The sequence below is a fragment of the Phocoena phocoena genome, chromosome 9, assembly GCF_963924675.1.
Source record: "Phocoena phocoena chromosome 9, mPhoPho1.1, whole genome shotgun sequence".
Classification (NCBI taxonomy): Eukaryota; Metazoa; Chordata; class Mammalia; order Artiodactyla; family Phocoenidae; genus Phocoena; species Phocoena phocoena.
This window is the reverse complement of record NC_089227.1, coordinates 90,260,052-90,284,743: the sequence shown is the minus strand read 5'-3', so window position 1 is coordinate 90,284,743 and position 24,692 is coordinate 90,260,052. Positions and strand designations below refer to the sequence as shown.

The window sequence follows — 24,692 nt, the reverse complement described above, 5'->3', positions numbered from 1 at the left end:
CGGCAGAGCTGGCTTTGGCTCCCCTCTCTCCACATTGTATCCCCTTCTGCCCTTTCCCAATGCTCCCATTTTGGGGTCCTGTGTACTCTGATGCTTCAACTCAATTTTGCCATCCTGGGTGGCGTCCTATTGTCTAGATGAAACCTGACCCACGACTCAATGCCTAAACAAAATGTATCCCTCCTGGACCCATTCCTTTCTTGGGTGTTTTGATAAACTGATTTGGACAAGGTGATAAATGACTAGATATTTTGAGTGCATTTTATAGAGTCCCTTAATCTAATTTCGATTGAAATGTCTTTTTGGGGGTTGGAGAAAGGGATGGAGAAAGATGGGGATTTGGGGTATCTTTTAGAGTATCTTTCACATATCATGCACGTATGGCTGACCTGACTCAAGGTAAGGACGTTTTAGGGTTCAGCCTTGGGCCATTCTTCTGTCACAGCGAGGGTCCCTCCAAGGTGCTCCTCTATTTGTGGCCTGTGATGCATGGTTACCTATTTGTACTGAATGGCTGGCTTCCTCTAGTGCCTGTGAAGGAAGGGCATGCTTCGCCACGTATTTATTGAGTCAATGTGACAAGTACAGAAGTGCCTAGAATGAACCGATGACACAGGTGTCATCGCTCCCTGCCAAAGCTTCACCTGTCTTTCTGAGATGGCAGATGTTGAAGAACAGCATTCGACAGGGCTCGTGACGTGTTTCAGTTTTTAGTGTCTGCTTCTAAACTTGAAGCTGGGGTGAGGGATCTTCTCTCCTCTGCATCCTCCTTTTCCAGAGTCAATCTGGGCTCCCCCCAGCACTTTTCCTAGATCGTTATCCAAAGGGCTTGTTTAGTTGCCTTTTTCGTTTTGTTTACATTTTGCAGCTAGTGAAACTCTCAGCTCATTTCTGCGGCTTTCTCTGTCCTCTGCCTTTACCACTATTAGGGTGAACATACACTTTGTGCGTTTCAGGCAGTGTGTCAGCAATAGTATATGGTTGACCATATTCTCTCTTGAAACATTAGAGTTAAGCCATGAACTATTGGTTTAAGGGAAAGTTCTGAGCTACTAAGTGAAAAGCCCTCTCTGAGATAGTCCACGTTGTTTTGGATCGCTTGTAGATCGTTTGCTAACAGAGCTAAAAATTCTTAATATCTACAGGCAAACAGCTCCCGTTTTCATGCCTGGTGCTCCTATGCTTAATAACCTTATGAGACATGAAACTCTTTTCGGGTGTTTAGTTTCAAACAGTTTTTGCCCTTGAGAAAGAATTTGTATTTGCTCAGAAACTGTATTAAGAATTTACTTGGGCTTTCTTCTCGTATAAAAACAAATGGAAAGAGTTGTTTTCTTTTTGTACACATGGCACATATGATAGATGATGTGACTTCATAGATTTAGCCGGGAGGGTGTTCGAGAAGCAGCCTCGGGCTTCCCTGGTGGCGCAGCGGTTGAGAGTCCGCCTGCCGATGCAGGGGACACGGGTTCGTGCCCCGGTCCGGGAAGATCCCACATGCCGCGGCGCGGCTGGGCCCGTGAGCCATGGCTGCTGAGCCTGCACGTCCGGAGCCTGTGCTCCACAACGGAAGAGGCCACAACAGTGAGAGGCCCGTGTATGGCAAAAAAAAAAAAAAAAAGGCAGCAGCCTCAACTCAAAAATGCTGTTATTTCCCACCAGGGGGCAGTGGTGTCTCCATCCAAGCAGCCTCAGGCCGTAGGAAAGACTTGTGTGAAATGCAGGTAATAATATTCTGTCCATTTTTAAAAGGACACATATAAATCTTAAAGATCAGCCAAGACCTTTATTACAATTAATTATTAAAATTACCATTCAACACATTTTTAGAAAATCTCTCACCACTATTCTTTTTCGCCCTCTGTAATTAGATTGCTTCTTTCTATTTCAGTAGAAATCTTTGTTTGGAAATCTAACTTCTTCCACTGGATTTCCAAGTGGAGTTTCCAGTTTAAGGGCAGCCGGGCCACTAATATCTTCTTAAAAGTTTTCTTCCACCTTCTGAGCCCTCCAAGCTTTTCTCTGTTTAGGCCACAGTGTGCAAAGTTCACTATTGCAGCCAAGGCAGAAAGAGAGTATTGAAAGATAATTCTTTCTTCCTTCTTTCCTTCCTTTATTTTTTCCATCCTTCTTTCCCTTTTCTTCCTTTCTCCCTTTCTGACTTTTTACTGTTTCTTCATCATTCGCATGCCTTCTTTTTGAAGAAAGAGAGCTGTTGTAGTTTAAAAACTTGTGTGTATCTGTGTTAGGGGGAAGGGAGTCAGAAAGGGGTAGCTTTTCAATTCATCTTAAGGACTTATCTTCCTTTCACATAGCACGTTAACATGAATATTTGAGATTTTAGGGCTGTGGCCCCCCTTTCTGCTGAAATGCTGGTGTTCCTCATAGATTTGCCCCTTCTCTGGGAAATCACATCACAAGTTCCCTCTGTGAGGGATAAGCTAGTGTGTCTCACATCTGTGTCTTCAGCCCAGGCTTTCTTCTAAAAGCTGAAGACTCGCACCCAGATATCTTAGTTGACATCCTTACCTGCATATCTCATAGTCACCTCTACTTTTACATGTCCCCTGCATTGTTTGAACTCTTCCTGCTGTTTGTTTCCCACACCTTTAACTCCCACACCATCTTTCCCCTCTGCTAGTAACACAGCCTTAGCGGCGGAGCCGTGTTCATCACCTCTCGTCAGCATTGCTAAAATCTGCTCAGTTCATTTCCTTGTTTCCAATGTTGCTGCCCTTCACACTGTGTCTTTTCCAATAGACTGGTTAGAATGCTCTTTCTAAAAATGTAAGACCTATATTCCTTGGCTTTACCGACCTTTGTGATCATCGCCTTGGTCCTCTCCTTCCTACGCTCTAGAGCATATTGCTATTTCTGGAGCAGTACGGCCTGTCTCGTGTGTCATTATATTTTTGCCCTCCTCACCTGCTTTCATCTGCTAGCCCCTGCTCAAGTTCAAACTCCATCGAAATATCACTTCCCCTAAGAATCCTTTTCTATCTGCTTCCAGCCATTAAATACACCACTCAGCGCTCCTATAGTATTCTCGTTACTTCTCTCACACCATTTATCAAAACCAGTGTAATTATTGGTTTGCTTGTCTCCCCTGCTCTGTGGGGAGACCCCAGGGTTTTCCTCATAGGGTCACCAGTGCCCGGTAGCGTGTCTGAGACTTACGGTTACATGTTGAACAAGGGACTCGCACATGGATCGGCTCTATAAAGTCCTATCTGTTACGTTTCTCAGAAATTGTTTCTAAAATAACATAAATCTAAAACCTCGTGAATATAAAAATAATAACAGAAAATGTCTTGGTCACATTTTATGGCAGAAGTGGAAGATATATACTTAAGAATTTCAAGATCTGGTGCACATGGATGGCTGGAAGAATTCCCATGAGAAACAGCTAAATAGGAAGCTTTCATGATGCCAGTGGATCTTCATGTATGCAAAAAGGAAAAAATTTTTTCTAAAAAAATGTCTTGGCTTATGATCCTATTTGCTGTTACTATATATAAACTGAAAGGCTAGGCCCGTTATGTTCACTCTCCTCTCCCCTCTCCACCCCATTGGTACAGGAGCGTATGTCATTTGTGGCTTATGAATCTACTTGAAATATGACTCCAATAAATTTCTTCCCCCCCTAAAAGTAATAGAGCAGATTTGTTTAGGTTCATATTCATGTACTAGTAACATGATAGCCAGGTATATTTGATTATGTTCTCTATTTGAAAGTCACTTTTGAGGGAGATCAGAAATTCTGCATTACTCAGGTGCATAGGAAGATCTCAGCCTGAGTTCACTAGCAATTAAGACAACGTTGTTAAGGGTGATTGTATGATCCGGGGCAAGATTTCTAGTTGGGCAAACCTTGGGCAACCGACTTCCAGCATCCTGGGCTGCTGAGAAGTATCATTGGTTATCACTGATAGCCCGTTCAGGATGACAAGGAGTTAATTCATGGGTGGCTCTATATGAGAATTTATGTACCCCGTGGAAAAGAGGGATGGGGGGGTACGTCTACTGCAGTTATAGTGAAACTGTTCAAATGGTCGAAGAGAGTGAAGGGAATAATGATGTAACAGTGACAGGAAATGTGGGGTTTAGTTTCTTCAGTTCCACATTTTCTCTTTTCTGGTACCATCGAAGACCCTCTCCTTTACAAAAGAAGGGAGAGCAGAGAGAAGTCTATAGTTTCACTCCTCTACCAAGAATATGAGTGGAATTACAGCATCACTGTGATAGAATTAGGCTTTCTTGGTATTACCTTGGGATTTCTTAGAAAGCCTTCTCTGTTTAACTGAAGGAAGTTAAAGTTTTTGTCGAGTCGCTCTTTTGAAGACGGTTGTCCTTTGACATGAATATTCCAACAAAGCCCTGGAATCCTGAGGACTATGTTAAAGGATTCAGTTTACCTTGATTCTGCTCTGAGTTGACTGTGCCAGCCTACCACCCGTGTGTGTGTGTGCGTGTGCGTGTGTGGATGGATGGATGGATGCCCAGTGAGACCTAGAGCCGGAGAGGACCGCGGTAACCCTCTGCCCCGCAGCCCCGTGCAGCTTCCGCGCTCCTCCAGCATCTGCCGGTGCCCCGCCTCGTGCTCCAGTCTGTGGCTTGCCTGAGAGCCGGCCCTGCCATGTGTCCTGTTGGCTTTGTCGCTATCACTGGCTTTTTGATTATTTCCGTGGCTGGCTTGATTTTCTTTTTCTTTTCATTTACTGTTTGGTGATGCGCTCATTTAATTTCTGTTTAAATTTTGTGTGTCTCTCTTTCTCTCTCCTGGCTTGTTCCCCTGTCTGTCCACGCTGTTTTGCTGACTGTCTTCGCTGCTCATTCCCTGCTGCCTCTAGTGTCCATCAGGTGCAAGCTGCGGACCTGCGGAGAGTGTCTGCCCCCCCAGGCTCCTTCACCATGTGAGTACAAAGCCGTCCCGTTTTTACATTGTGTCTCTCACCTTCATCTCCTCCTCAGGGACAGACTACCTGCACCCTCTCCCTTCACAGGTCTGCTTCTCAAGCAGAGAAGCACCTCACTGTAATTGTCTGCTTTAGCCCTTCTTTGATTTGAGATGCAGCTGTGAAATTCTTTGTGTTCTATCTGTCTCGGTCCTCTGAGTTCACAGTTTAATTTTTTGATTAGGTACTTTAGGGTCCAGAGTTTCATGGGGTTGTATAAAATTCCATACTAAGCATTGGTTTCTGTGGAAAGTCTGTAAACCCATAGACCATTCCATTATCTATGGCTCAGGGATGACCTTGAAGAAGCTCCCGCTGCACTTGATTCTGTGGACGGACCCCGGAAATTATGCGTGGAGCTTTGATTGTAGGTACGTGCATCTGTGGATTTTTCTGGGTTGAGGAATCCATAGTTGTAATAAAAGATCAATAACCCAAAGTTGTTAATGAGTTAGCAAAGTGCAGTTTGTACATAGTAGTTTGTACTTAACAAACTCTGTGCTTTTATATTTTTCTGGTGAAAAACAGAAGGAAAATGTTTTTTAGCGCTTCACTTCAGGACTTTTTTTATGCTGTTGCCTCTGTCTTGCCCTTCTTTCTTTTCTCCGTCTTACATATACTTTTGTTATGTTTCAGGTACTGTTACAGGTGCTTTACACAGGTTAACTAACTTACTCCCCCAACCACCTTATTGCCATACGTGGTATTATCATCTCCATGTTATACATGAGGAATCTGATGCACAGAGAAGTTGAGTAATTTGATGAAGGTCACACAGCTAATAAGTGGTAGACTGGAATTCATACTCCCGCAGCCTGGTTTCAAAATTCATGCTCACAACAATTTATAATCTGCTGCTTTTCGTCTATCAGTGTCCTATGTATTTCTCAGGGCCCAGCTGAATAACTGCCTTTTCTAAGAATTGTACCTTGATTCTTGCTGGTAGAACTAGTTACATCCTCATTGGAGTTTATACTATTATTGTACTTACTATAGTTCTCAAGGTATAATCGACCGGTACTAATTATATTAGCTGTATATCTGTGTGTATCCCACACTACACTTAGGCCACTTGAAATCATTTGCAGTATCTTCTTATGACCCTTTGTGTTCCCAGCCTTGGTCACAGACCTTAACACAAAGTATTCTGAAACTAAACAGAATTGTTGGTTGGTTGGTAGAATGAATGAATGAAAGAATGCATGTCTGAACAGAACTCTGCAATATCTAACATCTAGGGATATGCAAAGTCACTCCTAAAGTTCAGTTATGTATCATTTTACTTTCAACCCTTGTCTTGTGGATACACGTTTATTTACTCATTTATGACAAAATATTTTTCCAAAAATATTATTTTGTACTTGCTCTGTGTCAGACACTATTTTCTCCTTTGTATTTAGCGGTGAGCACAACAGCTCTGTACCTTCATGGAACTTACAATTGAGTGGTCAAAGAATCAGTAAGAAAATAACATTTAATTTCCAATTTGGAGGCTATTGCTGGGGTATATTACATATACCCCATAAGGCCTGTTCAGTAAATTTGAGTCCAGAGAATGGCTCTCAGTGATCATTATTTCCAGCAGCTCTATTGATAGAGCTCAAGGAATTGAGAGTGTGAATAGGAGTCCACGTGATAGTTCTCATATTCCTGTCACCTTTTAAGTTTTAGTTGTGTTTAAGTTTTCATCATATCATTTGAATGAGGTTCTTTTTTTCTTTTTCCAGGTGTGTATGCTATAATAAGGTGAACTGTCTTGTTTATTTTCATGGCATGTAACAGGCAGTCCACCTAGATGTGGCCACTTAAAACTTGAATGTTTATCTAAAATATTTTATATTTGTATGTGCTATATTAATTACTGCATATTATAGATTTTATGTCTATATAACGGATGAAAGATTTATATAATAAAAATTAAATTCGAGTATTATTTTAAACATTCAATAACAGGACTCTGTCATATGGAGCCAGGAGCACAGAGAAAACTCCAAGCACAATGAGTATTGTATTTATATATTATGACAGCGGCAACTTAGCGTAGACCCACTCTCATGCTGCTATTGCATGAATCACATTAACCTTGCTCTGGTCCTCACGAAAGTCAGGACTCCAGTCAGTATCTTGAACTAAACTTTGTCTGACTTTTTTTTTTTTTCTTTTAACTCTTGGATCAGCCATTCTCTGCTCAAAACAACTCTTTTTTACAGATGATTTTTCCTTTGGGAGAAGCCTCTCTTTCTGCTGTTCCTAAAGTAAAGTTGCTTTTCTAAAGCAATTTAAATTGTCCTTTCTCTCTAGCTTTCTAATGACTTTTTTAATTAGGGAGGGGGTCATGGTCTTGACAGCATAATGCATAAATTATTAGGAATGGCAACATACAATTAACGTCTGCGTACATGGGAAATTTCAGCTTTACACAAAGAAGAATCTTGAAACTTTCATTTTGATCATATATGACCACGTATGAATGCTAAATTTTAATCAAAGGGATTTAGTGGCTTCATCAAATAGAATAAAATAAAGTAAATAGAATATTTCACCACAAATTTTATGTACTATAGCGCTTTTTTTTTTGACGTCAGAGAAGAGTTATAATTTCCAGACTTGGCATATGACATAATTTGTAATCTGGGCATTCTTTTTTTCTTTTTTATTGAGATATAATTGACATATAACATTGTGTCAATTTCAAGTGTAAACATAATGATTCAATGTTTGTGTCTATTGTGAAATGATCATCATAGTAAGTTAGTTAATATCCATCACCAGATGTGGTTACGATAGTTTTTTCTTGCGATGAGAGCTTTTAAGATCTCTCTTAGCAACTTTCAAATAGTCAATACCTATAGTCACCATGCTGTACATTACATCCCCAAGACTTATTTATTTTATAATGGTATTATTTTCTATTTATTATTATAATAAGTATTTTCTATTTATTATTTTATAATGGTATTTATAAAGGTATTACTATATAATACCTTTTAAACCCCCTCACCCATTTCACCCTTGTCTCCTCAGTGTTGCTCAAAGAATTATTAGACCAGCACCTCAATTAATACATTCATTATAATTAAGTGACTTCATAGTAGAATCCTCATCGAAGACTACATACATGCACTGTATCTCATAAATCATGAATATTCACATTAAATGGTCATGCTCGGAAAGCCCCAAAAGGTGTGTAACTGTAAAATGAGTCTCTGGAACGCTTTCAGCTTTTACTATTGCTTTTCATTAAGTTCTGTTTCCCTCCTGCTCTTGCCCTACCAAAATGAAATAATGTGAACTGCTTACATCTAATTTATTCGTTTTTCATCTTTCAAAAATATTATTCAGTGTCTGCTTTAGATATCAGATACTCTGTGGGATACTGGAGATAAGAGATTAGAAAGCTAAGGTTTCTGCCTTGGAGAAATGAACACACCAGGAACAGACCCACTTGTGTTGCCTACAGTACAATTACAACGCAATGTGACAGGCATCCAAATGGAAATTCTGGTTGTACTCCCATGTGAATAACTTTTTTTTGACTCTTTATTATATTTGTTTTTGTATTTTAGTAATTAAAGTTAATATAGGTCCAAATTGACTTTTTTGATATATATTTCTCACTTTTAAGACATATGGATTCATATAACTAGCACCATAATCACCAAAATGGTTCTATCACCCCCAAAATCTTGTTTTGTAATCTATGCCCTTTATGGTCATACCCCCTAATCCCTGCATCTCTCATCTCAAACTCTGGCAACCACTGACTGCTACAGTTGTGCATTTTAGAGAATGCCCTATAAATGGAATCATACAATCTGCAACCCTTAAAAACTGGCTTCTTTGAGTGAACATAACACCTTTGATGTTTATGAGAGTTGCTGCGTCTATCATTCCTTTTTGCTGCTGAATAGTATTCCACTGTATGGATGTTTCTGTTTATTTACCTAATAACCCAGAAGGACATCTGGGTTATTTCCAGTTTGGGATGATTCTGAACACAGCTGCATAAACCGTGATGAACGGGTTTTGTGTGAACGTAAGTTTTCGTTTCTGTCGGTTAAACACCTAGGAGGGATTCCAGGGTCGTATGGTAACTTCATGAGAAACTGACAGACTGTTTTCCAGTGTGATCGTATCATTTTGCATTTGCGCCAGCCACGTATGAGAGTTCCTGGTGTTCCACATCTCTGTCAGCACTTGGTAATGTCAGTATTTTTACATTTTAATCATTCTAACATGAGTGTCTTTTCATGTGATTATTTGCCATCTTTTATACATTCTCTGGTGATGCATCCTCTCAAGTCTTTTGCCCATTTCTTAAACTGGGCTGTTTGTTTTCTTCCTGTTGAGTTTTGAGTTTGTCATGTATTCCGGATCCAAGCCTTTGTTAGATATGTGCTTTGCTTAATCATTTCTTTGTTCTAGAAGGCAGTTGACTCAATTTTCAGGCCACAATTTCTGACTCATCTTCTGAGGATAGTAGCCATAGTGTGTTTTCAGTTGTGTTTTCGGAGCCTTTGCAGTGCTATTCCTATCTGTCTGGTGTGCAACCCCTCCAAGTTGCAGGACAGGATCTGAGGGGAGGGTCTTCTCTGTAGTTCAGTTCCTAAAGTCTGTGGTACTGTGTTTAGGGCCAGATTAACACATTTGCAGCCTAGAGATGAACCCAAGATCATGGACGTCTTTCTGGAGTTGTCTTCCTGAGCTCCTCCCTCTCTCTTGTCACCCTCAGTACTTTCCCATTTCCCGGGGCTTCAGTTTTGGATCCTTCAGCCAGAAAGCTCAGGCTTATTTACCCCATACTGCTGCATAGCTCCTGAGACCACGTTCACCTCCAGGACCAAGCAGTGATATGACTGAAAGAGAAAAAGAAGCAATGGTGGTTTGTCCCATCCTCTTGGGACCACAGCTTCTCTTATCAGAGAAGAAGATTCCCTCTCCTTATAGTTTTTTTTTAAATTTTATTGAAGTATAGTTGATTTACAATGTTGTCTTAATTTCTGCTCTACAGCAAAGTGACTCAGCTATACATACATTCATTTTCATATTCTTTTCCATTACGGTTTATCCCAGGATATTGAATATAGTTCCCTGTGCTGTACAGTAGGACCTTGCTGTTTATCTCCCTCTCCTTACAGTTTTAAGCACCAAAAGGACTTTGTCATTGCTGCTGCCAGCACAGCAAAATTGCCTGAGTGCCGGGTTGCGAGAAAATGGAGGAGGTATAAGAGGGAGATTTCCCCAAATTTCTCTGACCATTCAGAGTCCCTTCCCTTTCCTCAGGCCAGAGTTCAAGGGCTTTCCCAGAGCTGTCTCTTTCTGCACCTGTTGTCCATTTTAGGCTTTGTGCTGCCTGGATCTGGACCAGGGTTGATTAGAGGTCAAAGGAGGAGAGAGCTCAGCGTTAGTTGGACGGTATTTTAAATTCTGGTCTTCTTCTCCCATCTGCTGCTATCATTTATTTTTCAGAGTTCTCAAATAGCTGCTTTAGGCATTCTGTCCAGGTTTTATAGCTGCATTCACTGGGGGAGAAAGAATGGTGGGTGCTTATCCTCCTTACCCAGAGCCAGAACTTCTCTACTGCCCTTTAAAGCAGAGAGTTTTCACACTATATCCTCTTTTTACCTGCTACAGTTACTCAGAGAGTGCCATAGCTAAACCCAGCAGAAGAGCTCTGCAGAGAAACCAGGGTGTTTTTGAACTGCAACCAACAAATGTTGAACGTAATAGGCTATCTTGCACAACAGTCCCAATTTAAACATAAACAAGATGTCTCCCAGTGCCAAATTGTGTGGATTTGTTTGTTGTCTTGGGGAAGGCAGAGTCAGACACAGATCCATGAAAAAAGTATAAATTGTTATCTTTGATTCAGCATTCTAAACTTGCTTCCAATAAGCGAAGATCTTTGTTCTATGAAGAAAGGGAGTTTTACTAAGAGAAATATTTTTTTGAGAAATATTTTTGATATGTCTATTTTTTTTTCTTTTGGGTTGAATTTAAGGATTTTATTACCAAGAAACCACCAAGACAGAACCAAGAATCTTTAATCTTCATGATTAAAAAAAAAACATAAATTAGTGATAGGTGGTTTAATCTTTGCATGCCTCTGGCCAAGGAAGTAAACTAGAAATTTCTTTGAAGTGCTTTCTAAAAATTCAGTAATTCTGTTTTCCGACTAGTCACATCAAAGCTTTTGTTTTAACATGTTTTTGAATTTGTGTAATATGCTACAGAAGTTCTATTTACTTTGTTTATTCAGTTCTGGCCCTTTAATTAGAAAATAAGACTTGGTCTGCTTTTTTCAAAACCCTTTCTCTTTTCCATTCTTCTTTCAGTGAACTTCACTCTCCCACACCCTGCACTCTACCAGGGAGTAGGAAAAACATTGCCAACGTAGAAATTTACATGCATGCCCTTGTAAACTATGGGGTTTACCTCTAAAGTAGCTAAGAAGACCCACCAGATGTGTTTTGCCTCCAGATGAATTAAGCTTGGTGGCTTTGTTAGAACCTCAGGTTCATCAGGACTCCTGGGCCAGTTGAGCCTTCAGAAGAGTGCTTTATGCCTGAAGAGTGCTTCATGCCTGAAGAAGAGTGCTTCACACCTGAAGAGTGCTTCATGCCAGGAATCTGTCCAGATTCTAATTCATGGATTATTACTTTTGGGTCATAATTTCTGGACCAATTGTGAGGGTACCAAAAGGGCCTAAGCATTCACAAATACTGTGAATACACTTGTTGTTAATGCTTCTGTTGTTATTTTTGTGTCCCTGGATGATTATCTCTGAGTAGTAGGATTATAGACAAATTTTATCTAAATTTTATTGGCTTTCTTTATTTTCTAGATTGATTTCAATGAGCACACATTACTTCTATAAAGGGGAAGAAAGCAAAAAAAAAATTATAGCCATTTATAAAAATGTCTCTGCTTTAAAGCTCAGTAGAGAAGTTCTGGTTCTGGGTAAGGTGGGTAAGCACAGATTCTTCTTTCTCCCCCAGCGACTGCAGCTATAAAACCAAAAGCAAAAAATAAAGTTTATATTTTTAAAAGAACAGAGAGAATTGCTAAACTCACTGATTGAGTACATGATATTTCTTTCAATTCTAGCTCAGAGTCAGATGGCAAAGCATAAGAGTTAGCTTCAGGCTTTCTGGGGAAAAAAGCCATTTGCTCTCTGATCCTCTGAGCAGGGGAAACTGCTAAGCTTTAACTCATCTTTTTCCTCCTTTCTCTCACTCCCACTCCCATGTTTTATGAATTTCTGGTGATTTCACTTCCCACTGTCCACAGTTCCTTGACTTTTAATCATGTCAAATTGTCCTGTTTCCTGTTTTCCTATGCCACCCCTCTCTGCTGGTTCCATAAAACCAATATAGCAAATTGAAAATTCCCAAGAAAAGTAAGGGCTGCTTGAGATTCGTCTCATACCAATTTCCAAACTTGAATCCAGGCTGCACCTCGTATCATTGGTTTTTTCCCTTCCTTACGCTCTGTGAGTTTCCCACGAGAGTTCCTCACTCTGCCTGTGCTTCTATTCCCGTGTAGGTACCCGGGGCAGGGGCGTTTAGTGACTTAAAGACAAGGGGCCTGCAGGAGCAGACCCAGGTCTCCAACTGCAGTGTCTTCCTCCTTATTCTGTAGGCCCCCAAACCCCATGAAGACATCCTCTGTTTTAAGTGTCTATGGGAGCCCTGCTTTTGTCCGTGTGACATTGACCATATAGTAACCTTTTTGCATTTCAGTTTTTCAAATATTAAAAAGAAATGCAGTTGATCTCTGGGATTTCTATCAGCTCTGAAGTTCTGTCATGCTAAAATTCAGGGCATGATCCTAGACTCTGAAGATCTGCCCCTGAGGTATCTAGCAGTTGAGACTTGCCGTGGGATGTGACAAGGTCATTCTTTATCCTTAGTACTGATCAGGCAGGCCAGGCCCTGTACCGCCTTGGTACACTTTTGCCTTGCTCTCAGCAAGAACCCAGGCAGATTTTTTCATTTAGCCAAAGAGGTAATATGGGCCTGAGATTGAGTTGTGATCACATTTAGCATCCTGATAACTGTATGTGGTAGCGATTGCTATCATTGCCATCCCATAGATGAGAAGACTGAGAATAAGAAATATTGGGAAACTTGCCTAAGATCATATGCTATAAAGTCATAAAGGTAACACCCAGGGCTCTTTGAAGATGGCATTTAAGGCACTGAATTCTGCAGTTGATACAACCTCTGGTCATTTTCCTCTGTGTTTATCAATATATATGTAACTTATGTGTTTTAATCAAATCATACTATATAAACTTCTCCCCTTTTTAAGAGATGACTAACTCCCCTCAGAGATGACTAACACTTTAGAATTCAATTTGAGTGTTTCAAATGCTTGAATCTCTGGTAGTACAGGTTTGAAGTTTGTGTTATTGTATGAAAAATGTCAGAATGACAAACCCCAGTTAAAAATAAATTCTAGTGTAGCTAAAGAAGGGGGAGAGTCTTTTGGGCTTGTTAGTAATGGTGTTGGGTCTGTGAAAGGGGCTCTTCGGGAAGGGTCCTGCTCGCATCCTCAGGGGCTGGATGGCGCTTGTGTTCTCTTGGCGAAGGTGAGCACGGCTCGAGCATCTGGTGCAGTTATGTAAAGGGGTATTAGGACTCCCTCGGCATTTAAAGTTATATCTCGCTGCTTTTAAAATTTAGTTTTAGAGATGCATTATTCATGTCTGCGTAGGTGTAGAAACAGTCCTGCGAGTCAGCACTTCTCGTATAATGAAAGGTCACTTCAAAAGAAAAAACAACACCAAAAAAGTGAAGCCGATACTCACTCAGGTGTTGGCTTGTTGCAGAGCATGGGGCCCAGTGAGCTTCGGGGCATTTTGGGGTGCAGTCTATTGGGCAGGACAGAGAGGGGAGGGAAATTCATGAGTTTTGTTTGTTTAATCAGAGTAAATTTTAGAAAATTAACATTTAAAAAGCCTGACTTTAGAGGTAACATTAGTCCAATAGGGTCTGATAATCCTAACAGTGATATCAAGCCAGAAGAGGTTTCCAAGTGAGGTTAAAATTTTGGAAAGTAAAAAATTAGATTCATCTCATTCCTCTATTATGTATCTTTTTATCAACGGTAATTACAGGATTAAAATGAAGCACGTTAGTTCTCTTAGTGCATCATTTTAATAGGCATCTGTATTACTTTGCTAGGGATGCCATAACAAAGTACCGCAGACACAGTGGCTTAAACAACATGAATTTATTTCCTCACAGTCTGGAGGCTGGAAGTCTGACATCAAGGTGTTGGTAAGATTAGTTTCTTCTGAGGTATCTCTCTTTGGCTTGGATATGGACATCTTCTCCCTGTGTCTTCACGTTGTCTTTCGTCCCTGTCTGTCGCCTAATCTATTCTTATAAGGACACCGGTCAGATTGGTGTCCATATGACCTCATTTTAACTTAGTTCATCTTTAAAGACCTTATCTCCAAATACAGTCACATTTCTGCAGCACTGGGTGTTAGGACTGCAACATATGAATTTTGGGGGCACACAACCTAGCCCATAACAGCATCATACTAGATAAATTTGAATAAATTTTAGGGTTTTTTTCTGTCACCAACTGTGTGAAGGTTGAACTTTGTGTATACACAACCTCTATAGTTGTATATACAACTATAGAGTTGTATATACACACAACTATCAATACATGTATTGATAGTTTAATTCTTTAAAATCTTTTTTTATGAAACTGTCTAAGGGGCTAAAGGACATTGCTCTTTTATTTATAGTAGATTCTAAGTATTAACTCTCTGGATACAATAAGACTGGTGACCTCTGTGAACCAAAATTCATCTTCTGTAAAATAAGGTGGTTTACAGTATGAACTTTAAATTTTTGTTCAGATCTGAATTCCTAAAACATTATCATAATAAAACAACTATAAAAATACAGATGATAAATGGCAAGGAAAAGGAGTAATTTTGCTAGTCTTTGTGAATAAAAGATTTACTTACAAATGGACTCTTCACCCAGAATAAAACTAAATACTTTTAGAAAACAGTTATTAATATCTTTAGATAAACTGATACAACTGCGATGTTAGTCATAGAATTGCTGCATTCGGAGAGAAAAAAAGAAACATTTCAGTTTTTACTCCGGTACTGCAGTGATAACTGATACCATATTCTGCCATAGAGTATGACGAACATATCAATAACAGAGAAATCCAGACGTTTGTTTTGAGTGTTCCAAGAGGGTATTTATTTCAAATTGCTTTTCTGAGGTGGTAATGAAACGCCACGTGCATTTCATTTATAGGAGAGTTTCAGTTGAATTATACCGATGCAATTGAGTTTCCCTCCTCTGTCATAATACCCTGAAACACTTATATGAAATGAAAAGAGAGTACATTTTAAAAGACATAAAAAGAAAATACTTGATGCTAGATTTAATTAATCCCCAGAACTCATCCTCACATTTTGTGTCAGAAAATGGAACTCTGAAAAGAAGGTAGCACGTTCTAAAAATTGTAGCTAAGATATTTGAGTAAAATGAACATGGCATTGGAAGAATTACAAATGGAACAAAAAAGACAAAGCTTTTCAGCCTTATATTACAGAGAACTGTAATTATTTTCCTTAATTAATCATTTAGGCTCTGCTGCTCTCGAAGTGATTTATGTCCTCTAGTTGGGACATACATAAATCTTTTGGCCTGATGGTATTTTGTTGTATAGGCGAAGTAAAACAATTACATGTTTCCTTGAAGAAAGGTTCTTGCTTTATGATTATGAGTATGTTAGGATACTGCCTTTGGTAGAGACTTGATCTAGTTAAATGTGATAAGTGAGAGGATAGAAACAAATGGGACCAGCAAAAGTACTCCAAATTATTGTCACAATCTGTTACGACATTTTCAACAGAAACCTTTTTTCCTCTCTTTTCCTATTTTCCTTTTAGTATTGGTAGCACTAAAATATTAACCAATTAATATTTCACCTGGTTATTTTGTGTTTGTTTCTTCATCGTCATCCAAGTAATTTGTCTACCACTAAAAGTTTATACTAAGGAACTTTTTTTCTCAAGTTTACTGTCAAATCTTACAAAAGTTATTTTTGTTGATGAGTAATTGTGGTAGTAAGAGAATTGTTCTATGATTTTTACAAGTTCTGTTCTAGCAGTGTGTCTTTAGTCTGTCTATTCTTATACTATCAAGAAGGATGGTTCCAAAAATAAAATTCCTTAGTCGTTGGATCAGAAATTAGAGAAAGGTGGTGAAAAGTTTCCCCCTAATTGGCTGAATTTGCTGAGTTGGAAAGAAGAGTCGGGTTTAGAGGATTCTCTGATTCTTTTTTCTTGGATTTCTGACAAGGACACATGGGGTAATGGGGGCACGTCTGTGTTACAGGTGGGAGACTTAGCTTTTCACCAACTGTAGGTTGATGGATAGGAGAGTTAATGATACCGTGTCTCTCTCCAGAGCTAAATGCAGCACCACTGAGTATTCCAAGCCTTGGCAAGCCGTTGTCAACCTGGGAGGAATGTGAGTCAAAACACAGCGCAGGGCTTCCCTGGTGGCGCAGTGGTTGAGAGTCCGCCTGCCGATGCAGGGGACACGGGTTCGTGCCCCGGTCCGGGAGGATGCCACGGAGCGGCTGGGCCCGTGAGCCATGGCCGCTGAGCCTGCGTGTCTGGAGCCTGTGCTCCGCAACGGGAGAGGCCACAATAGTGAGAAGCCTGTGTACCGCAAAAAAAAAAAAAAAAAAAAAAAAAAACATAGCGCAGTGAAATACTACCTATTAAGAAAAAACAACTTTGCAAATGTTATTTCTCTGATATCCAGTTTTTAGGAAAATATATGAGTCTTTTTGTAAGTCTTTCTATCAGCCTATGGAAGGCTGAAACCATTTATGGAAATGTTTCTTATGTGATGCCATTTATTGTCAGGCCAACACTTAGTTTTTATTTTCTTTATATGAAACAAAACATGGAATCCTCTCCTTACTGATACTGTTTCCTAGGGATGCAGAGCTCCTTCCACACAGTCTGCACGATAACTTTTCAGTAAGAACACATCTTGTAATTCATGCATCCAATCCTTTCTCAAACTAATTGGAGTTACAGCATTTCTCTACCTCAATAGACAGTTATATTTATTTTCACTGCATTACTGCTTTATGCATTTTTGGCCACTGCTTTGTTTGGTTATTTTTACTTATAAACAATTCTAAATTCTTGATTTTTTCTGTAGGTTTATAGGTGAAATAAATGTTAAATACTAAAAATTGTATGTAGCCTAGGGTTTTTGTTTTGTTTTTTTTTTGTAAAAATGTTGTTTTAATGTTATATAGACACCCACTCAAATACCTCCACTTGATTCATGAAAGTGCTTAGTTACTAGAGGATGAGCAAGTAAGTTAGGTTTTAAGCCTACTTTCAGTGTCTTTCAGGACATATGTGAAAGGCCAGAAGTTTTTTCTTCTGTGAAATGATACTTTTTCAGCTATTCAAGTCCTATCACTTGCTCCATGCTCTCTTCCACCAAAGAAAAGTCAATTTCTTTATCAGTTGCAAATAAGAGCAGGATATTACAACAGTTAACGACTGCAAACCCAAGGGAAGATTTTTACCACTTAAGTAGCAAATACATAAACGGTTTTCCCTTTGTTTGATATATTGAAATTGAAACTTGAAGTAAAAAATATTTTCCTTTCTGAGCACATGAGATCTGAAACCATTTAGATGGCTCAGGAGTAATATTATCCTATTACGTCTCATTGGTTCAAGCCCAGTGATTCCTTATCATTGGAGATAGTGATTAATGGTCCTCTACAATCAGAACAGCAAAATAATTCTCTATGCTATTGCAGGCTACGGTACTCAGAGTAGCTCATATTAGCGTTTTATGGTAGAATCTGTAGTCGTTTTTAATGTGGGAAACCTCCGTTACATGGAATTACTTCATAAAGTGGAAGTGCTTTTGGCTGGGTGTGATGAAAGACAGGGCTTGAGTTCTCTACTTTTCCCATTCCAGCTGTTCTTCATCTCAGCAATTTGACTTTGTAGAATTCTACTACAAAAATGCATATTCTCTCTTCCTCTGATTTCCATCCCTCTTTATTTCCTGTGGTATTTGTTTTCCTTGCCTTTCATCATGATTTTTTTTTTTTTTTTTTTTTTTTTTTTTTTTGCGGTACGCAGGCCTCTCACTGTTGTGGCCTCTCCCGTTGCGGGGCGCACAGGCTCAGCGGCCATGCCTCACGGGCCCAGCCGCTCCGCAGCATGTGGTATCCTCCCGGATCGGGGCACAAACCCATGTACCCTGCATCGGCAGGCGGACTCTCAACCACTGCGCCACCAGGGAAGCCCATCATCATGATATTTTTATACTCTTTATGTACTCCAAATTTTATACGTTTAAGCATAAAATAGTATAAAAAGAGTATAAGTGGGAACTTAAGGTGTAAAACTCCTAAGACTTCTTTTTTTCCTGAAAGGTTGTCATCCCTAGTTACCAATTCAGCAAATATCAGGGAAGGAGATTCCACTTTCATAAGACTTAAATCTGTAGATGGTATCTAATCACAGGTAGAAATTCTCCACTCACATTAAGCAGAGGCCTGCCAGAGAATCAACTCCATACGTGAGGAGAGCACAGCAATGATAAGACACGTGAGCATTGAGGTTATTCCCTGTTTGTTGGCTTTAGCAATGGGAACTGATTTTTCCTTTGATCCAAGTTCTGTTGAGTGGTTCTCATTCTGAACAATGGTGAACGGTATGTGTAACACATGATTCGGTGGAACGAATAATGTAGTCAGTTATCGTGAAAAATCATTTTTCTCATTGCAGAAGTAGCAAGTCTAGATGGGAAGCAGTAACTTACAGATGTTGAAAGCGTCATATTTAATACACGTTGTGGGAGATGTAAAGATAGATGTATATAGATAGCTGGGCATTCAGTTCTTTTTTAATTGAGATTTACAATATTATATTCATTTCAGGTGTACAACACAGTGATTCAGAATTTTTATAGCTTATACTCCATTTGTAGTTATTATAAATTATTGGCTGTATTCCCTGTGCTGTACAGTATATCCTTTTAGCTTATTTATTTTGTACAGAGTATAAGGGAAGGTAACAGAATCATCATGTCGTGATCACGTTTATGTTTCTCACCGCCTGCTGCATCTGCGGTGTGATGAGGGTGTTCATGGGCGCCAGGGGCACAGTTAGTTTAGGTGCGAGATGATAGTAGTTTGGTCTTGGCCCATGAGGGTTTTAGTGGAGGGGGTAGAGAAGCGTCCATATTTGGAAGATACTTAGAGGAGGAGAAAGAAGGAGCAGGTGGAAATTTAGTTCTGAAACCAGGAGAGCTTTTTGGATTGAAATCCAAGAGAAAAGAGCTTCAAGGAGCAGAGTTAACCACAGTGTGAAATGCTGCTGAAGAGAGCACGAGGGTGAAAACTAGAAAGGAAATGTAAAATGCGTGAAGAAAGGGAAAGGAGAAAGTAAGAGACCGTGAGATCTTGTGGAGAGGAGAGTTTGAGTTTCCACGACTTAAAAAGTAAACCTGTGTCTCTGGTACCCGGAAGTTGTAACATTAAGTGTATGTGGGGCGGGTTCCACATAAAGGTCTCAGAGGTGGATGACCGAGTCCTCAGCAGCTGTGGCAGTCACTGCCACAAAAGCAAATGGGTGGTAAGGAGAATCTGAAATATTGGTCAAGGCTATTGGCCTTTTTCTTTTCCCTTATAGCGGAAATGATGAAACTGCTGTACTGGTCCAGCCGCTTTGTGATGTCACCAAGTAAAGCCACTACTAGTTCGTCCTCTTTGCTTCTCCTTTAAATGCCAGGAACCTAATAATGCTAATTTCACTCTATCATGTATTCATTTATTACAATTTCAGAAGCACAGAAATGTATTCCGCTTTCAATGGAAGCATGAAAATCTACATTTCAATGTGTATTTGAAGATCTCAAGAAACTTTAAAGGTGAAGTTTTGTTTCAACCAATGGCATCAAAGTTTTTTGATGTTTGCTACTTGTAGTCTATTTTTAATTTATTAGCCATGAAGGCAGCAAACATTTCTCTGATATATGTCTAGCTTTAGTGCTTAAAGTTTACATATGTTTGCCATTAGTGCCTGTGGCTGATTACCTCAGTGACTCAAAACCCAATTCCGACCCAAATAGTAGAAGAAAAGTCAATAAACAGAAACCACGGAGAGAGAGCCATTTAGATTCTTTAGGAAGAATTTACAAATGCTTAAGAGCGATCTAACCAAGGAATAGGGCACTTCCATCCTGTACCTCACAAGTAGACAAGGATGGGGCAGAGGCTGACCAGCCATTTGCAGATGGAATAGGGGAATATGGCATCAGACGGAATAGCAGATACTGAATTAGGTGACATCTGAGATCTCTCCCAACCCTATAATGCTTTAATTCCATTACCTTGTTGGAGATCTGGCAGGCTAGCTGTCTCAAATAATTTGTAAGCTGTGGCATATTATATTATTATATTAGCCACCTCACAGATGGACGTCTTAAGGAGCCAAGAACTTAGTGAACGTCTATCAGAAAAGAATTAACAACCTTTAAAGGTACTTTCTCAGAAACATATGTCGGACAGTAGGAGGTCGTGATTGACTGCTGCTGACGCGATTTGGGTTTATCCTTGGCTCCAAATTCAAAAACCCTTTTACAATTTATTTCACAGTCCTGACTTATTGTTCTCTACTCCAGGCAGGAGACAACTGTATTATTAGAGTTCTCTCTGAACTCAGCAGGTGTCAAAGGTCCATTTTAATCTCTGTTCAGAAGCCTTGATTCAATTTGGTTTTACTGCTCAATGTAAAGGGGCCTACTTGGATGTCTTCTTGGATAAGTTATTACCAGTCATAGTTTGGAAATGTCCCAGGGCAAGTACGTAATTTCTAGGAAGTTGCTAAAGGGAAGGCCATTAAGTATAGTTATATTTTAATAAGGCCCAGCCTGATAGCTGATGAAAGGATTGGTGGTAAATGTTTCTGGTTCACCACTATTTAATTAAAGAACAAGCAGTCCTGAAATGGTTTACGTGCTTTTCGGGCAGGGACATCCTCTTTTCTTGTAAATTCTTCCCTCTTTGTGCAGATCCCACTAGAGATAAGATGCAAGGGGCTGAGAGAGCATAATGCAGCATGGATTTACCTCCAGATCTAGAGAGCCAGATGGACAAAGGACGGAAGTGGACAGCCAAAGCAGGGGTTGCCTGGGGCTCCCAAAGAGAAAAGCCTCTAGTGAGCGTCTCATGGATGGTCTGATGCTACACTGTGCTCAAGCCTCAGGGCCACTGAGAGTCCCAGAAGGATTTGACTTTTTTTGCACTTCACTCCTTTATTTGTTATTGTAAACAACTCAGACCAGACTCTATTTTAGGTGCTGGAGCTGCAAGGAGGATGAGGAAATAGTCTTTCATCCCAAGAATTCACACTAGAAATTAATATTTTAATCAAAACTCCATTCGCAAAACAAGAACCAATTCAAATGAATTCTATTAAAGATTGGTTAGAAACATCCTTTATTATATCTAGGTTATGACTGAATAGAATCTCACATTTACATTTCTTGAAAGAAATTAAATCTACAACTATTACTACTCTTCCTTCTCCTCCCCCTCCTCCCCTCCTTCTTCTTCTCCTCCCTCCTCCCTCCCCCCTCCCCTCCCCCTCCCTCCTCCCTCCTCCCTCTCCCTCCTCTTCTTCTTCCCCTCTTCCTCCTCCTCCTCATTATTATTTTTATTATTATATCAGGCCTCAAGAGACTTGTGATGCTTTTCTACCTTGCAAAGGAAAACTCTATATATGAGTAACAAAGGCCCAGTTAAATTACAGTTTGTCATAAAAACCGATGAGTCTACCTAGTGGTTTAGGGGTGAGTCTTACACTGAACCATTTAAGAAATGTTAAAACAGGACTTTTTCAAGGTACAAAATGTAGAATAATTATACAGCTTTAAGGATGTCCTCTGTAATGTGAATTAGGATTTATATCCTTAATATCTTTAAGTAGAATATCTTGCAAACATTCACAGTCCCCACTTGCATTCTCATTCAACGGACGATAGATGGCTATGTAACTCTGCACCTTGTCTCCCAACCCATGTCAGCGGACTCAAATCCTGCTAAGGTTTGAGATCTACTAACTCCTATTTAGAGCTATGACTATGGCTTCTGCTGTGATATTACTATTCAGGACTCCGTTTTTTAAAAAGGCCTGTGGAGATTGAAGAAGCATCAAGATGCTAATAATAGTAACAAAATAACAATACATTATACTTGAAAACTTACTATTTACAGGAGTGTGCTAACTGCCTTACATGCATCTTCTCATTCAGTTCTCACTATATTCCTATCAGTCCTGTTTTCAGATCAGAAAATGGTTTTGAGAAGGTAACTTCAGAGCGCTGAATGTCAAATGTGTGTTCATTGGTAGAGTTCAGATTGGAACTAAGATTTTGCTGATTCTGCGTTCTGCTTTATGCGCTGTGCTGTATTGTCTTAAGGTTAAGTGGTGTTACTGCCAGGTGATTTGTGTTTCCAATGAGAAGAAGGGATTACGTGATGTTAATTGTCTGGAAGTGGGAACGAAAGCACCCAACTCATCCCTTCCATCCATGAGGGGTGCCTGTACGTAGGAGACTGGGATGAGAGGAGTCTTTTATCAGTCTGTGAGAGACAATGTGTAGTAAAGAAATTGATTGAAAGAATGAAGAAGGTTGGAGGCATGAGGAAGGAATTTGACACTAATGGATTGAAAGTCTCTGAAGAGTCAAATAAAAAAATCTATCGGCAGGAACTAAAGGGTAGCAGAGAATGATGAGAATTAGATCTAAGTTGTATTCAGGGAGTTGTCTTGATGGCTCTGCACCTACCCCCCGCCCCCTCCAGCATCTCAGGGTAACAGGTGTGCATAGGTGGAGAGAGAAGGTACAGACTGGAGATTTTGAGGCCCCTGTTAGTGACTTTGGCGAGAGGTGCTTTTATTACGGTTCTTGAGAAAGTCATGATGAGGATATTTGGGAGTTAAGTTCAGAGCCATCAACTTCCACTCTACACAAGGAACGTATTCTTGATGTTTCAGAGGAAATTCATGAGAAGGCGACAGGTTGGGGCCATTGTCCCGATTTTAAAGGACGTTCACTGATTGCTGAGTCCTATTTTTAGGGACCTTGAGGGGTTCCATGGAAGTCAGGTTTAGAACCCCTGATACAGAGCTTAAATTAGTATAGAGTAGCTTGGGGTAGAAGTTGGCACAAAGGCAAATCCATTTTTACCAGGTTGTTAGTCTCTTCTATGCTCTGCTAACTTTCTTGGCAAAATTTAATTTTAGAAAACTAATGGCACTGCTGCTCCCCAGACCAAGGAAAAGCTTTGTCATCCTTTACCTCCGGTCAGCCATTAATGGGACACTAATATATTTTGCCATCAAGGGACACAATCGAATTACTTGGCTTTCATTTAACCTCTGTGCACTTTTCTCCCCCATGTTCTAGTTGTCTGTTTTCATGTTATCACTTGACCTGTAAAATACCAAGTGGGAGAAGATCCAGGAGAACCATGACACCAGCCAGGCTAGACGGTTTGCCCCCGGAGGAAGCCCAGCAGCTTGTTAGAAGTATCTAGGGAGTTCCTGCACGTGCCCTCATCTGCTTCCAATACCTGACAGCAGCAGATGCTAGTGTTTATTAGGCAGGACCTTACCTGAAAGAACAAGCTTCAGAATAATAATTATACCGATAATACCTAATATCGAGCACTTACAATGTGCCAGACATTTTTCTAAGCACATCACCTGTGTTGACTCACTTAATTCTCAAAACATCCCCGTGAGGTGAATACTGTTATCATCCCCACCTTTCCTATGGGGAAACTGAAGCACAGTGTCCTGATGAACCAATAACTGGAAGAACTTTACGTCCAATCCAGTCCATCTGACCTAGAGTCTGAACTCTTAACCACTTTGCTGAGCTGCCTCCTGTACCTACTCTTTATACCAGGGTCCAGAGTAATTCAAAGGGATTATCCATCAGGGACCCTCTGGGTGAATGTCCTCAACCTTCCTGATTGGCCTGATCTGGGCCACCATTTGATAGGAGGCCAAATACCAGGTACCCTAGTCAGAAGGCTGGTTTTAAGCAAGCCTCCACTGGTGGGAAAGTGGGATGTGTTGCAGGTTGTTGGGAGAAGATGGGAGATGAGAGCAGAAGAGTGAATGTGTAGGAAGTGGAAGGAACAGAGTGTCGGCTGGTTAGTGAGAGTCTCCACTCTTTTCCATTCTGGAGATGAAGTGAGATAATATATGAATTCATAGGGGACCTGGAAAGTTCTATAAGATTGGTGGGAGGCTGTGGTTCAGGGGCAGTAGTGTGTGGTGGGAATCAGTGGGTTCAGATGAGAACCTGGAAGGCAGAAGTGTGTGGACAGACAGCAGACAGTGTTGGATTTTGAGAAAGGTGGTTCACACTGGTTAGCCCACGGGCAGCCCCCTGGAGGAGGGCTACGGGGACCGGTCTGCAGTCACTCTCTGAATCCCACTTCCAACTTGGCAGCTGCTGCCATAGTCAGCTCTGGACTCCAGCTCACTGGAGAGGACCAGAGCTCACTGCCACTAGATCTGCTGTTAGCTCAAAAAGTGTTTTGGCGGAGCTCTTTCAGCCTCTGCCCTCTCTCTTCTCCTGTTACAGAGTATGATGGGCCACCGCGTTCTATGTTTCC

General features: G+C 40.3%; 1 protein-coding gene across 2 annotated transcripts in view; it reads left to right on the top strand.

Moving 5' to 3' along the window:
- The window catches only part of DGKI (diacylglycerol kinase iota), a 461,776-nt gene that overhangs the window by 305,528 nt on the left and 131,556 nt on the right, over positions 1-24,692 (top strand). Inside the window, exon 22 of one of the 2 annotated variants that reach the window (XM_065884366.1) lies at positions 4,851-4,913. The exons of the other annotated variant lie outside the window; for it this stretch is intronic. Coding sequence (XP_065740438.1) covers positions 4,851-4,913 — 63 coding nt within the window. The remainder of the gene's footprint in view (positions 1-4,850; positions 4,914-24,692) is intronic. 2 annotated transcript variants of the gene reach the window in all.